At 41.8% G+C, this 17,251-nt stretch overlaps 1 protein-coding gene across 2 annotated transcripts in view; it reads left to right on the plus strand.

Moving 5' to 3' along the window:
• Positions 1–16,968, plus strand: part of LOC124300339 (uncharacterized) — a 53,692-nt gene extending 36,724 nt beyond the window's left edge. For both annotated transcript variants that reach the window (XM_046754306.1, XM_046754305.1), the window contains exons 3-6: positions 7,433–7,576; positions 13,143–13,474; positions 13,546–13,820; positions 15,009–16,968. In XM_046754306.1, the coding sequence (XP_046610262.1) occupies positions 7,433–7,576; positions 13,143–13,474; positions 13,546–13,820; positions 15,009–15,738 (1,481 nt within the window). In that variant the 3' untranslated portion in view covers positions 15,739–16,968. The remainder of the gene's footprint in view (positions 1–7,432; positions 7,577–13,142; positions 13,475–13,545; positions 13,821–15,008) is intronic.
• Positions 16,969–17,251: the final 283 nt, after the last annotated feature.

Consider the following 17,251-nt stretch of genomic DNA (forward strand, 5'->3'; position numbering starts at 1 on the left):
CTTATCGGTTGGTCCCATTGGCCCAACATTACCTCCATCGCCTAAGCATCGTGGAATAACGGGGATCTCCTAAGCTACCGACTGACTACTATCCTAGCTCATATTTTCAGCGGTTAACCATTACACCTAGTTGCAGGTACTTGAATTCGAAATTGTAGAATATCAGGCCATTTAATCACCTCCAATTACTTCTAAAGATTTGGAACTCGTTTTGAATGCACGTCAAAATAACTTCTATTCGATTATAAACAGCTTGGAATGACTTTGAAGTTCGTGAATTACGAACATTTAAGGAGACTTCAAAAAATACGAGACGCCTACTTCATACGTCACCCATAATTTGTGTCTAAAGACTTTCTAAACCCGTGAAACACTTTGAATTATCATCAAAGATTTCAAAACTTTGACGTTCAGAGATTCTTAGTGCTTTTCAAATACTTTCAAAGGTATGACAACGCACTTTACAAGACGTCGAAGAACTTGAACTGACTTCAAACGACTTTAAGTGACGTTAAATTGTTTCAAGTGACTATGTAACAGGAAGTGATTTTAAGATACCGTCTATACGATATCAAATATTGCAGAAGATTCGAACACACTTCGAATGACTTTAATAGATTTCAAAACTGATATATCTCAAAAGACTTCAAAAGACATTTAGAGTATTTTAATGTAATCCAAAGAATTCGTTACCTATAGTGAAACACGTAGTATTGAAAGATTTTGATGCTTGAAAGTATTTTGAAAGGCTTCGAATCACTCAAAACGACGCCATGAATTTCAATTAGGTTATACCTACGCGTGACTGCGTGACTTCGCGTAAACTTAAACGACATCTGATAACCTTAAGTGAATTTCACGAGTACAATAGACTTTGAAAGGATACGTATGAATTGAAAAGATCTTTTCCCAACCGTCCACCTTATTTCAACAGTAATCAACCCCTGGTGATAATTATCACCCATACGGCGAACATCATGCGCGGTAATATTTCGGTCACATTGGACAGGTTTGATACGGCGACTGAGGAGGTATCGCGTTACGTGTTTGCACATCCATACCTGGAAGAGCCAAGACCCATATTGCCATTTCGGCACCGGTCCGGTTGCAAACGGACAGCGGTGCTGTCGCTTCTTTCGTAAGAATTACAATCGCAAATTTGGCATCGCCAACCTATACCCGTTGACCACGGGTCGATTTACATTTACAAAGGCATGCTAAAATACATGCGGTATATTGTAAGAAAGCGTGATTTATTTTCGTCCACTTACCGGTTAATCTTAAGACCCTCGAAGGTTACGACAGATGCCGTCAGACTGCTGCTGAGAATTTCACCTATAGGTATCTTTGCACTTACATCTTATACCTGCATGAATATATTACACATGATCATCGGATAGATTGTGCTCCGCGCGATCGCGCGTATGTTATTCATACATCGATGCAACGTATGAAAAGTTATAAAACAAAGTGTTATCATTTTCGTTTCGTCATCCGGTGCTATATTATACTCTTGATTAATGGTATCGCTTGCGTCGACATTTACAAGCGAATTAAATTTCGACCTCACCGTGCTGCGTTATATTTTTTAGTCCGATTTGTTGCGCAATCTATTAATACGTTGGGAAACAGGTTGTATCCGTGAAAAAATAAAATAGCCTTGTCCGCCGGAGGTATGCAAAATCAAATTGACATTAATACGTATAATTTGACCATCATAAGGCTCAACCAAAAATAATGATCTTTGTGAAAATATATACAGGTATAATCTTGCCTGAGCAATTTTCATATGCCTCCAAACCTTCGACGTGGGGAGAAACTACGTATAAACGAAGCGGGATGATAGAAAGACCGGAAAGAAGAAGCGGAAGATATTTTTATTATCAGCATGTGCCGAACGGTTACTTGACCCTTATTTATTACATCGACGGGATTCTGCAGTGATTTCTTTCGATCCGCGATGACTAAACAGAATCCCTGCAGATCCGTATTACGAATCTAATTTATACTTTTCTTTTTTACAACCGAGTAACTGTTCTGTTCAGAAAGTGAATCAGAATCAATTGACGAGCCAGAGAAAGTTGAACCATTGTCACAGCCGTATAGCAACATCTAAGTGTTGCTAATACTTAACTAAGAGTCGTAAAGAATAAAAGCATCGAATCCGCTGCATCACGCGGGCTACTGATCGCACGCATTATGAACTCTTGCCGCCAGAGTAGCCATTCTTCTTATAAATCAATTTACCGCGGACAATGGTCAGACGGATACTCGAAGAGTTCCTACTTTGTTGACTAGTCGTTTTTGCGAGTTAATCGATAAAAAAGAAACTGTGTTCAAATATCAAGAATCACTGTCCGTTTACTTCAAATTATATACAAAGATTTGAAATTAGAGATTTAAATTAGAAATTTAAGATTCGAAATTCTCAATTCTCTCGTGCATCGCTCTTATCGTTCGGACTTTGTGATAGTCATGTACGTTATCGATACAGTGAGAATATAGTATTACATTCCAAACTGTGCTTCTGTGCTCTCTGTCGGCGTTATTTATTTTCACGGAAGGATCGAGACTCCGTTACTGCAAACTTATTAGACGAGTTACAATTAACCAATTACACGCCAACGCCGTTACCCAAGAAGCCGACTTCGCTCGGGATCCACCCATGTGTGAACGCCACTGTACTTCACGTGAAGCTATGGGCTATACGGAGCGTAATATAGACGCGGATAGGAATACGTGTTAGACCAAGAGCTGTGGCCGGTAGTCGAAAAAAACCAACCAGTAGGTATTACTTAATGACCCAGATTCTTGTATCTCATTGTGTTACCGTGATTGAAAAGTCAACTGCCTACGAGCCGTCGACTCTCTATCGCCTATGTGCTTACATAAATACCATACGGCAATATATTCCCGATAGTTTTGCGTTAACGATATATCACGTAGGTACTGCAAACCGTGCCGAAATACGTGTTTCAGAATTTATGATACGACTCGACTGTTATTTTTTGTTTTCATCAATGTCGGAGTACAGGTTTTTGACTATTTTCAACATTTTTATGCGGTCAATATTCTCGAAATATTTTAATTGCTGCGAAGAGTCGCCAAGCGCCATATATACGTCTCACTTTTGTTTGCTTTATAGTTCGTTTTTTTTATCGTGTTGAGAACGGTAATAAAAAAATGCGTTCTCTTGCATACATTATTGCTATGAAATATTGTGTCTCTCTAATTGTGATGTGTTTTGATTCGTGCGTATGCAGATCGGTGGAAAAATTAATCTTCATATGGAATGAAGATAATATAAAAAACTGCTGAAGTAATTTGCTACTTTTGATCCAGCCATTTCAGTTGATATCGGATATTTTTTTCTCTATTTACGAAACTTGAAACAAGATATTTACAAACTTGGCTATTAATGTTCTCTTTGCTTCATCCATCTCGATGCTTCAACTGTTAATGTTTAAAATTGGAATGTAAACTGCTTCCAGGTTGTTTATACTTCGACAATATTGAACGGCGATGACTTCAAGATGCGGCGTGCGTGGCTTGTCGAAGTACACGCAATTCTCTATTAATTTTTTAGTTTTATTCTTGAAAATCTATGAATATCTTGATTGGATACAAATCAATATTCAAGAACGCAAACTGGTTAGTGAAATAGACTCAGAAATCAATAATTCTTCATTCCACTAGGCAATTTTTGAATATCTTACCGCGACTCTGATAATATCCAATTAACCTTTACTCTTCAATTTCTAAAATACGCACTAATCTATTCTAAGACTTGTTTTTCAAGTGGGCCAAATTGAGTTACCCGAATCCGGGTCAAGGCGCCCCAAATGGTGATACAAAAAAAGTTTGCAAATTTCTGTGCCAACATCCGCGACACAAAGGAAACGTGAAACGAAGGACTAGAATCGCCCGCGAAAAATTTTACCTCAGATATTAATCAGTCACGAGACAAAAATCCCTCCCCCCCCCCCTGTTATTGGTCTGTGCGTATAATTTCATTGTCTTTTAATTTCGTTCCCGGCTGTCAGCCGCCGAGTTGAAATATTGTTTAGTTGAGTAGCTACGAGGTCTTGGCAGATTTAATGGGTTTCTTCCAGGGTCCGTTAAGAGTCGGAATCGCAATTTGATCGCCAATAGCCACCTACTCGAGTTCGTTTCCCGTCCCGCGTGGGCAGCTCTAATCTCGTTCCGAGAGGTAACGAACACGGCTTGTGACGTGTGATTGATCTCCGATCTTTAAATCCACCGCGAATCCGATCCCGTCACGATATCTCGAGCCCTGGTTAATACCGCGGCTAATAGCCATACGGCACCTCATCCGCCCGCGCTCGAAATTCTCGGGATTACCTATCCGTGTACCGTAAGGCATAGCATATCGTTTCAAGCCTTGCGGCGTACGTCCAGTCGTAAAAATAAATAATAGCAAAGTTCGAGCCTCGTAAAGGCAACTTTGCGGGCTATAAACACTGAGATTGTATAAAATTTATAACAGCTTGTTAGCGACCGCATAAAAATTTCCCTCAAGACTCGAGCTGGGGCCGTCGTTCTGTACCTTCGCTGACCTTCTCCACCATCCCTGCGAGACCGCGAAGTCGAGGTGAATCGACCTCCGAGCAATTGCATCAATTGCAAACTACCACCGTTAAAGTCACGCCAACTTCCAACCCCGGGGGATGAAACAATCGTTTCGACAGCTCGACTCGCGTCGTGCCGATCATGCTCAGCCCTTTCCTGCCCGAAGGAAGATCCGGGTCAATATTTTTGTTGCATAAGCGATGCCGTAAGGTGGATGTGCTTTGGCGTGATACAGGCGATTTTAAGCAAATAGACGGTTTATTTTTTGAGAGAAAACTGTTCGAATTGAACATTTGGAAAATTAAGAATGAAATTGTAAAAATGTATTGGAATTCGTTAAAAATAGGAGAAAAAGCTACCGTTTGAAAATCGATTTATGCCTGTGAACAATTTGGCATTTTCAGAGCACCTTTGATACTTGACCGCTTGAGAATAGTTGAACGCGACGAGACTTCTGGAATTCTAACCACGAATCTAACGAAATTGTTATTACTCGGTTGCACGTTACCTCGGATTATTATCAAAGTTAATTTAATTACATTTGAAATTCTAATGGTTAACAATTAAACGTATTACAAAATTAGGGAAATAAAACAGAATATAAAATTGGAATAAAGATTTTTGTTGATTAATAGACGTGTTATTGTCGACCGAATGGCGAACCTTTGTAGAAACTTCGAACCTGACTATAAAATAGTGATCATCAATTCCATTGTTTATACTTTCTTCTGCAAGGCCGAGCGATAGGACTTGAAGTCTTTCTTCACCTACCATGGGAAAAATTTTATCACACGCCGACTGATGGCCGGACCTTGCGTTGCTAATAAACATTCAAATTAATACTATTGGACGGTGCGCAAGGAGGATGAAATTTGATCGGCAGTTTCACGAGCGAGCAGCGGCAATTTACCGCCAATATTCGTTATCCCTCACTACAATCGCCAGCCTACAGAGTTAAACTCTCTGATCATGGAGGTACGCGAATTAGAAAAAAAAATTGTAATCGAGTTTAATAATAAAAAAAAATTATGATCGCGCAACGTGGTTTCATGGTAATAATGCCTTGTAATCAAATTACAGAGGCCCTCACCCAACGTACACGGGTATATGTATAATGGTGTGAAATATGGTTGAACATAATAAAGCACGGCTTTCGTAAATACCGATATCGCAAATCTGGAGGATGCGTTCACAAATTCTTGTATCAACTGATTGAGGATTCCCCTAGATTTCATCGACAGACCTCGCGGTATTCCCTGAGGCATCCGAAAAGGCTGAATGGTGGGTTGTATTAGTCTGCCAGGGCATTCAACCAGGATAACTACTTTTCACTTTGCGTGTTTTCTTTTTGATTAGATTTTCTCCTTTTTTTTTTTTCTTCTACTTTGGCTTCGTGATCATCTTCATTGTTTCCAGTGTCTTTTGTAATCGAGCATAAAGCCTTACCGTATGTAAACGGTGAACTTTGGAAGGCTGATTAACGAATAGCGCACGCGCAAGATAGTTGAACTTTTAAGGTCGGTAAAATCATAACGCGATAATATTTTAATGTGAAAAGCAAGGGGGGCCAACTTACTCGTAGGTAGTGTCAAAATCTCCCGAGCCAAGTGGCGAATTGAAATTATGGCGTTGTGACGATTCGCAGGAGTCACCAGTCGTCGGTCATTTGATAACAAAAGTTTTACAAGCCCTTCCTAAACCCTAAAATTAGCTATTCAATATCTGCTTAACCAAAGAGAATTCTTACACAACCTTCACGAAACGTGTTTAACAGCTGAAATTTGAGGTGGCGAACTTGCCGTGCACGAAGGTCCAAAAAAGCTCGCGCATGCGAAGTCTAACGCTCAATCCGTGGACAAGTAATATAGTTGCAGCTGGACTTGGTAGTATCGATGACAAATTTCTGAACTCCAATAAAAGTAACATGGCCTTTCGATCGGCGTCGTAAGTCAATCGAGCGGCGTGGCAGAGGCAGCGTAAGCGTACCATAAACCGCAAGCTGGCTTGCTGATCGGACTCGAAGTAATATACCTTGCGTCCCCTGGCCCGCCTAGCCTTAGCCCCAGTGAATACTACTAGTAAATAGTAAATAGCAATGACAAGAAACGGATGTGTAACCCCGATTGTAAATTACTTCGCGATTATCTTGACCTGTTCTGTCTCAGTTGTGCTGCGTCGGTAGTAAATTTCTTATTTAAATTACCGCAGGTATGTACCATCGGTGATGTTTTAGGTAGATGTATGTTATACCCGCCCATACCCTTACGTTTTAACGACGATCCAAGGAATCTCGACGTTCTATCAATACGACCCTTATTTACACCGTGGTTATATTATTTGCCTATTCACTTCACTTATATACCCCATTTCAGATGAATCGTGTGTACATTTAATATTGTCATTGAAATTAACACGTTTCTAAAGTTAATTTTCGTATTTCTGTGCTGTAGAGATTCCTGGAAAAGTGTATTAAACCGCAAACTTGACGAAAATTTACAAATATTCGTACCACGAAATCAATGGCAATTGATTTTATCAGAACGGAAAAAGTCAAGTCGAAGTCATGCCGAGTCACTCGAAGGCAATTGCTTAATAACTCTTAATTAACTCTTAATTATAATCATTGTTTTTATATTCTAATCAGTGATGTACACCATTGAATAATTTACACGTTCAATCAGATTCAGTTTTGCAACATATTTTATTCCTTGATGCTGAACATCGTGGGTGTGTTTGATAACGTAACCAAAGTATTTCAAATTTAAAAATACGATCTTCAACAGTATCACGTCAAACCTCACTACACAAATTATTTTGACCAACTTTCTTCCTTGTGTTTCAGGTTGGTTTTCCGTGGTATCGCCAGGTAGCGGAACCGGAAGTGCGAGAGTTTACAGAAGAGTCGGCGCTCTGGTTCGAGCCGGAGTCCCGGCGTTCCTTCTGGCAAAACCGCTTCGAGCTTACACCCTGACACATTCAAAAATGGGTAAGTGTCCGCTAGTAAATTGTATTCTGTCTGAATATGGAGCTCCGTCTGCTTTGACAGTTTTCAACTAGCTCCGTGTATGCAGTATTGTATTTATTCCCTATTATATCCGCTCACCTCGCCCTGCCCACTCAAATTCAGAACTCGCGAAGACTGCAGTCCCTGGTCGCTTATAAGGTGAGTGCGCAATTTCCTCTCAGACGCTGCAATGACTCACGCTGCTATTGTCACTGCGCTATTCTCTTTTCTAAATGCACCCGACATTAAGACGCGATTTGAACTGTAATCATTGTGGAAACCGACTCGTTAAATTTCTATTCAAAGCTTGACGAACGACTAGAGCGGTACCAACGACTTCACCGACACCTTGCGACGCGTTGGATATATGCAAGAAGCATATTGCAATCTGAATCAGCCAAGTCCCAAGTAAGGTTTGAAACGGAAAAACAGCCTCCACCGATACGTTTCCGGAAAACAAAAACAAAAAAAAAAAAAAAATACCGACCTTTTCGAGAGTTGGCAAACTTGGAGAATTCAAGTTCTCTGTGTTCCGATCATGACTACTTTTCTCAGGACTTACTCGAGAAATGAGTAATGCACGTCTTTTGTTATTATCAATAAGTAAAGCCTGCTGATTGACGGTGAAAACGTGAGATAGTCGCTTCCTAACGAATGCGGCATCCAGGTGATGCATGAGGATGTTTCGGTCATTTCATACCTATCAAAAGATAGTGACATTGAAAGATGTTTGATGAATAAAATTCAAAAACATGTACAGCTTGTGAAACGTCTCTCGTTGATTAAGGGACACTTGGACTCTTTGATCACAATTCATTTTTATCGCAAGTAATTAGAACTCATTTCAATATTACTCTTCAGCGTCATAGTGCCTGTAGTATATAATTTATGAGCGTATCGTTTTTCAAATTCAGTAGTAACATTCATTTCGTTGCCGAGATTATGTTTTTACACAAAGTTCGAAAGACTCGTTTGTATTAATCACGGAAATTTTGGTTTAAATTTTAATTTCTCCGTGAGAACCTATGCTGAGATCTTGAAATTTTACTATCACGTAACTATGAAATAAAACAGCCAATTGAATTGAAATTTCACAGATCCGTTTAGTATGAGCATGACCATTATAACTGGTTTGAGTCTGAAAATAAATACAATAGCAGTATTAAGTCGTTGCAATAACACGTAGCTGCAATAACATCAGTTAGTTAGCAAAACAACAATACTTACATATATTACAACTTATTGCGAAACCTTCTATGCTTTCCAAGATTTGACATTATAGTATATATTCGCGTAAGAACAATAAATTTCATATATTTGAAGCTCGATAGGCACCAAAAATAATTTTGCATTTACGTACGCTCCTGACGTAGAAAGTTTCTATATCGACCACCAGTTCGCTCTACCGTCGAATGAAAAAATGTCGGACAGTAAGGTTCACCCGTAAGCCTTAGTGCTATCTTATTTTACATACGTTTTAACGGCTTCGTTTACGAGTTGAGGCAACATCGTCGCCTGGGCGTCAAGGGTTTCCCTGGATCGGCTCGCCATAAACGGCACGCAAGCGTCCGCGCGGGCAGGTCGCGTTAATTGCGTCATTCGTCTCGAGGGCGAACCCTTCGAACCTGCGGGAGGGACGACGGCTGCCGCCGTCCGCTGCACTTATTACTATGCGGTAAGGCTGGTATCGCAACGCCACCACGGCGCAGAGGTGTTCGTGCGAGATACACGGGCCTCACCTCTCACCTCTCAGAAATTGGCTCGACGATCAAGATCTCAGTAATTTAGGCTTGGCGTTAAGTGCAGCGAACGAAGAGCGTTACGATCGACCAAGGTCACTGGGATTAACGCGCGTGAAAGAGGGACGATGTGACGGCAACGAAGAGTTATATCTGCAGGGGAAAATTATTTCGTAAAACGTGCAATTTCTTGGATACAACCTTAACGCGTTCGCTTAAAAATTGGTCCTGAATCCCGCAATCGCGTCGTGACTGTTGACAAAATGTTGAATGGTTAATCGAGCCCAGATGTATGGAGATTTTTACTAGTAATACTCTTGTTATCGGAACTTAAATCGGTTGTTGTAAAATTTCGGTATTGTTGTGCTGATCTAGAACCGCGTTTTAATGACAGTTGTGCAGCAAAAAATTTTGTGAACTTGAAGTTTTCACTCTCAACTAGGTACTCTGGACTATTTTTTTGGCACATTCAACTTTTGGGAATTCTATCAGAGCGTTTGAATAATGTTTTAGTTGATCGAAAAAATTAATAATTCTGGAAATTTTTTTTAAAAATCGACCCATCATCGGCCCAGTCTTGGAATGTTTGGAATAGAAAATTCAGTTTTTGAGAATTTTGAAAAAGGTCCTTTTGGAAATCACTCTCAATATTTGTAAATATTTAAACATTTTGAGGAAAAATCTGAAGAAATTCGAGGTACTGTATCGGATTTGGGAAAATTGCGGAAAATTTTTTTAACACAATCAAAAATGACGTGGGTCAGACGCTGGGTAAATTCACATGGTATTCCCCATATGTATTTTCGCCGCCCATATTAATAAATAATATGTTTTTTAGAAAGAATGTAAAATTCGAAAATTTGGTGATTTTGAAAAATTAACGACGGATCACCAAATTTTCGAATTTTACATTATTTCAACAATATTCTTCTCGTAAAAAAATGATTTGCACATCCGCATATCATTCATTAGACGGCTTTGCTTGTCTTACGTGGCTTCCCATCAAGAAGCAAGAATTTCAGATGTAAACGTTTTACCCACACATTATATTCTTACTGGTGCTTGAAGAGACGAAAATTTCTTAACACGATATGTTTTTCACTTTGAATGGGAAATTTGTCGTTTACGAATTACAGCCATTTGAAATTGGTCAATCCGGTACAGCAACCGATGGCTCAGAACAGCACCGTACACAAAAAAAAGTGCAAGTGAGTCGAATTTTCTAGTCTGGTAAGAAAATGGTTGAAGCGACTACTCTTGGCAAGATGACCTTTATAATTTGAAAATACCTATTCCTGAAACGAGTCTAAAAAAATAATTACATCGCTTATCGAAAACATAAATTTTAAAACGCGAGGCCACGTTTAAAATTCAAATTACCTACAAGAAAAGCAACGTAACGTATTATATTGAAACTCGATATAAAAATTACAATAATCTGTCGCGTCGCAGGGGGCGGTTCCATGAGTACCAAGGCTACACTTATCAAGCGGGACTTAAGCACGTAGGAAAATTTCGCCCGAGGATAATACGCGCACACCGTGCGCCTTTATTCGATGCACGGACAGTCACGCGCTGCGCAATATTCCTGCATTGCTGCGGCTAGGAGCAGCGTGCTTGCCCGTGACACGAAAGTTGATGCAGGTACACGTAGATCCGCGGATGCGAACCGTGCGTAACCTAATAGCTGTCGCAAAAGCTTGCGGCTTCGTACGTACCTGTAGAGGCGGACCTGAGCGTATGCATCAAAGGCCAATGACACGTCGTGGGTGACGAAGTGTTGCGTGAAGCGAGATGGACGATTACTTGAGAAGAATAGGGTACCGGTCGCGTGCGAAATTCGTTTGGACTGGGAAATAGTAATGCTTTTGGATGCTAAACCGTTGTCGCGATGACAAATATGGCTATTCGAATAAATCTGACATCAGTGTCCCTCGTCCGCTGTTGCAGAATACAAAATATACCGGTTTTATTTTCATCGTTTATGCAAAACTAAAAGTGCCGTCTGAGAACCTGTACAGTACTATTGTTGTTGGACTGGTAAGGGTATATGTTACGTTTTCGTTACCGTTCCAACGAGTGCCTCTGCATCAGTGATCCGATTCACGAAATGCTCGATAAATGATTATAGGTAGGCGTAAAAAAATCAGATTTTAAGTACATTCTTTATCTGCTTGTTTGTGAATGGGATCTTCGGTAGCCAATGATTCGAACTGTACCTTCGGTAGTCATTGCATCACCGCAAGGTGTGAATACTGCCAGAAATTCCGAAGGCGTTTCATAAACTAGTACCGCAAAACCAACAAAGTAGAAAAGCAGCCCCCCATAATCATGTCTTGTTATATTTAACGTGACCGGTCACGTACGGCTAATATAATGTACATAACATGATGTAGAGACCGTAGTTTTTAGCTCAGGTAACGTAACATTCTTAGTTTAAGACATCATAATTATTGGTTGTCAGGCAGCAGGGAACGGAAATTGTGTAGCGTCGTAGATTCTCATATTGTAGGTGGAAATAAATATGTATCAATAGATACAGCGGCTGGTATGGATAGTCATGCAGGGAAGCGAAAATTGATGTGGGAACTACTCCGTTAGGCATAATTTCGTGAATGGTTTAAACCCAAATTGCGATTACTCTTAAAATATTCTTTCTGTAATAATAACATCAGTATGACAAATAGGCTCACCGCGGAAGTCAAGACGCAGTTCAAAAAATTTTGTTTCGAAATAATCGCCATTAGCCAAAGTTTCTTCACCATGTTTCTTGAATATTCAATACCGGTACATAAATAAACGTACATGGTAGTAAAATTTGGTTCCGCAACAGCCTTACAAAGAATTATCTAATCCCACAACGGTAAATTGGGGTCCGGACAACCTCACAAAAAATAATTTATCGATGACCGTTCTACTACGTTTTACATGTTTATTGTTCTTCAGCTTACATTGATACTCATTTTACGACACGCCAACGTTCATTTTACATCCTCATAAAATATATTTAATTCCCTTTCTATGAACACATTGTCAGTCGAGCATGAGGGGCGTGATGCAATCTGGAAGTTGCGGAGTTCACTACGGCTTGAGATGCGTATGGTTTGAGGGTTGAAGGATTACACACTTCAACCGCAACCTTTGTAGAAAAAATGGTGAATACCGTGTACGATCAGTTATTCACTTGGTGCGCTTTCAGCGTAGAAAAATCCAAACGTAACATACTCGCAAGGGTATGACGCTTCAGAGCACGATGCATATTAATGACAAAGCTTGAATTTCACTTAATTGGGATTCCTGAAACAGTGCCTGAAGACGAATGATTCTCAGCTCGATGTTCTCTCGTGGGGTCCGAGGTCCGAGTACGTCGCCTCATAGCCGATGCACGTAGTCGGTACAGAGTGAGGTAGCGCCCTCTGTAATGCGTCATTCCGCTCCGGTCGAAGCATACTCGTAGATACGGCGTGGCCGCATAGCCGGTTGATCGCTAGTCAGATATTTGTGGCGACATATTCAAATGGGACAGCCCGCATGATTAATACACCGGCCTCCGCGCACATGCCTTCTCCGCACTGCGGAGTACGTACCTACCTATGTACGAAGGTATATACAGCTCGGTACCGAACGACGAACAGCTCCTCTGGCACACGGAGATCGGTATCTCGTCTTCGGACTATCTTTGATCACCAGATTTGAATCCGAACGGCACCTCGGACGGCTTGAATACAAATGCGAGCAAGCGAGCGAGCGACCGAGTCGTTTAACCTTTGACCTGACGTGACCCGGTCTGATGATATTCTCTTTGACAGAAAACGGCAACCTCCGAGCACACTACACCAAAACCACCGTTCGAGCCGGGGAGGTGCTTCGACTTGCAGCCGTTTTCCAGGACACGAGGAGGGCTCCGATATCCACCGGGGTGTCCGGCGTGATCGGCAACATGCCGGAGGGCAAGAGCTCGAGGTCTTCGGAGCGGGACCAGTACGCCCAGTGTTTGGACTCTCATGGTCACGAGTTGTTCGCTCCCTTGTCGAGCAGGGGCGAGTTCTATGCGACTTGCCAAAGCGGAAACCTCAACACGGACAGCGACGCCGTTCTTTACAGGGTGCACCAGCTAGCCAGGAGGGACCTACCCTTGAAGGTAAGAGGAGGAACGAACCCCTTTCGCCGCAGCGCTAGAGATGGTCGCGTCTGTTTGGTCTGTTGGCACAGGTTCGCCTCGTAGCTGGACCTCTGCCGATTCCGCTCCCTCGGGACTACACGGGTCTCATGCAGCTCGAGGAAACTACTCGGGGCCCCATCGTCCTAGGTTGTGCGGTACCGCTGCTGCCCGAGAGACCTCTGCCGGGATCCACGATCCCGGAACTCTTGGAGCTTCTCGCTACCGGGCCAACTGCGCCTCGTGTCAAAAGGGCCAGGCTGGGGTGTCCGTCTGAGGCCAGGTTATTGGCCTCGCCGAAGATGCAACGACTGTTATCGGCCTGCAGGTGAGAACTTCGATAGTGGACAGTTAGGGTTAAGGCAAGGTTGCTAGAAACGGAACGTTGGATCGTTGTAGGTATGTAAAATTTACACCCGTGTTTTGGACCTCATGAAATTTTTGTAAATCACCTGATATTCCTGATATTCCAAAAGAGATTTGTAAAAAATACTGCAAAATTTGACAATGTTTCCATGGAATCATCTAAAATAGCATGATATTTTCCACAATAATTTTCGATATGACTGACCTTTGCTACAGCAGTGACTTCGGGTACGTACGTAATGTTATAGGCTGAAGATAATTATCGCATCCATATTCTGTGCCCGCAGCTTCATTTCAGGAAATGCTCCGTGAAATTACCTTTTTTTTTCTTGATAGTCCGATGTTATATTCATTCCTGAAAAAACTACGAATGAAAAAAACTATACCGAAAAATGTTTACAAAAGTGCACTAAGTGATGAAATCCATTAATTACACGTGCATACGTATAATTTTGATTAATAATATGCTGTATTCTGAATATCGATGATTACCCTAGACGACGAAGGTCGTCAATCATAACACAACTTGAAGGCATGGTCTCTTATCTGCACTTTGATAACGATGATGCTTTTCTTCAATGCGTAATTTGGTGATGAACGTGTCGTCGTGCAGGCATTTCTTGATTCGATGAATGAACGGTATTCATTTACTGGACAATGTCAATATGTTACTACAGTATATATGTAAGTAAAGGCATCTTGATGATTAATTTTAGGTGAGAAACTAATTACAGTATTCATCTCGTATGATAAAGGTCAATTTACGGTTACAATTTGGTGGTCGATTAATACAGCGCCCCATTTTCAGAATCATTGATTTCTTTTCCTGCCTCACACAATATTCAGACATCGTCAAAAATTCGTACATGATTGATTAAAAGCTTAATCCTGCAGCAGTGAATATCCGAGCCGCAACGTGTCTTCCTTGGAGGTTCCACGCGTAGTAGGACTATGCCACTAATCGATTAATCATAGAATTTGATTAATCGTATTTTTAACATCGAAATTTCGATCAAATCGACTAACTGAAAAAACAATTAATCGAAGTCCAGGATTAATCCATCAATCGCAGAGCCCTAGTCCGAAGCTACGTACCTTATCTCGAACTCCCGTTCCTCAAGGCCTGAAACCCGTTGAAATCATTTCGCAGGCGAGCTTTGGACCAGAGAGCGACGGAGCCGAGGGTGGCACCGCCGAAGCCAGCAGGGACGAACCTGGAGCTGAAGGAGCTCCACTTGAAGGAGATAAAGTCGAAGCCGGAGACGAAGCCGATCCTCCAGAGCTTGAAGGAGGGTCTGGAGCACATGAAGAAGACGACTATCAGGGACCGAAGCAGCCAGTCACGGCAGAGCAGCAACGGAAGTGGTTTCCTCGACCGGATATCGAGGATAGCTCACGGCGGGCGGAGCCGGAACCCCGCGAAGAAGTCCGCCTCCTTCACCTTCGCCGTTCGACCGGAAATCGGGATGCGGTCGCCGGAACGGTACGCGAGCCTTGAGTCCGAGGCGACCTCCCTCCTCCCAGGGGCCGCGGCCGGCAGACAGCAGGTCCAGAGGTCCGTGTCGACGAGCGTCCTCGAGGTGCAGAACCATCCGGACCTCGACCCGCCCTACTCGAGGGTCAGGGACAGCCTCACTCCGCTTCCGGCGACGCCGCCGCCGAAGGCGGAGGACATTTACGCCGAGATATGCGAGCCGACGGGTAGCGTAGCTTTGCAGGTAGTCGGAAGGGATAAGCTGCACGGATCCGGAGGGAAGAAGGAGGCTAAGGGGACCAAGGAGCGGGACCGAGGGTACGTCAAGCTCGCCTCGCATTCGGCGATCTCCGAGACCTCGGGGAGCGCCGAGGATGAGGAGGCGATATACAACACCGTCTGTTGAACGACCTTTTACCCGTACGTTTGTGACAATGAAATTACGCCACTGTGATTAGTCATTGAAGGGATCGCTGCGTAACTCCACGGCGGAGCAGAAGAAACGCCCCGGTAATTGGGCGCGACCAGGTAACGGCGCTTAGAGGAGTGCCCTCTTCCCTCTTATATCCACGCAATGCGTTCAGGTATAATTACGCGTGTCCAGCTCGCCTCGTACTCGCACTCACACTTGCATCTACTTACGCTCACATTCGTGCGATCCGCCTGGCAGAACGAGATTACGGTCCCACGGATGAATTGATTTCTACCTTAGAAGCACGGATGTGTACCGAAGATTTCCACGCTGATAGGTATTATATGTATGTATAACGTACCAGTTGCCGAGAGTGGCTTGTTGTAGGTTTATCAACCCAGCGGCCATGGTTCATCTTTTTTCCTGTGTCTTTTTTTTTTTTTTGTCTTCATCGCAGCCTCGTCGAGACCGGCTCGGAAATTCCCTTGACTCTTTGTAACACAAATTTTATTTACAAAGTAAATTTAAATAACATTTCTCAAAATATAACCGTCCTTGTTTGGTCGAAATGATAACATTACTCTCTGCATATTCCAAACGTTGTTTCACAAACTGAACAGTGCACTCGTCAAATTTCATTAACGCGACGAAGGGCGATATTTTAAAGTTAAAAAAAATACGTATCAAACGAAAATGTGTTACTGTGCTTCAAAGTTCTCACGTAACTCCATGGCAACGACGTACGTAAGTACACATAGGAATATTCTACATATAATGTACGTAATATGACGGTGCCATTGAAAAATTTTGCTCCTCAATTTTTTCCTTCGGATCCACACGCACACATGGGCGTTAGAGTTAAAGCTTAAGTCATCGTCTAAAGTCCGTGACTTACCGCGAGTAACGTGTATATCTATAATAAAAATCTGTACGAGCGAATTCCATTTCGAGCTGCACGATTGATGTATCGTAATATCCTGAACGATGATTCGGCCGTGTGATCGGTACGAAGACATTATATGATGTAACTTGTCGAGAAAAAAGTTCTGCAATAAAATCACATCAGCGAAAACGAAAACAAAAACAAGCTTAAAAAATAAACAAAACGGATCGAGATAAAAACTCTAGATTAACCAACTAATGAATAGTATATTTAGTACGTACGATCTTTCAAATTCAGGTTTACGTTATGATAAGTTGAATAAAACGTTCGTATAACAATCACTTATTATCCAGCAGTCATTATATTTCGTAAATGAGAAACAATCGGAAAACTTCTTTAATAATCTTATCTTATTGTCGTTTTATAGAAATTGTAATATTTGTATATTATGTGTATATTCAAAGACAAAGTTGTGAAATAAAATTATTCAATCTTCTATAATCCACGAATATTGACATATATCAATTAACGCGATTACGTTCGCTAGGAAATATCGTCGCCACGGTTCAAAGAGCATCCGGTGAGTAAACGTAACATTACTTCGCATAACATGCACAGTAATAT

Source organism: Neodiprion virginianus, chromosome 3, assembly GCF_021901495.1.
Source record: "Neodiprion virginianus isolate iyNeoVirg1 chromosome 3, iyNeoVirg1.1, whole genome shotgun sequence".
In the NCBI taxonomy this organism is placed as follows: Eukaryota; Metazoa; Arthropoda; class Insecta; order Hymenoptera; family Diprionidae; genus Neodiprion; species Neodiprion virginianus.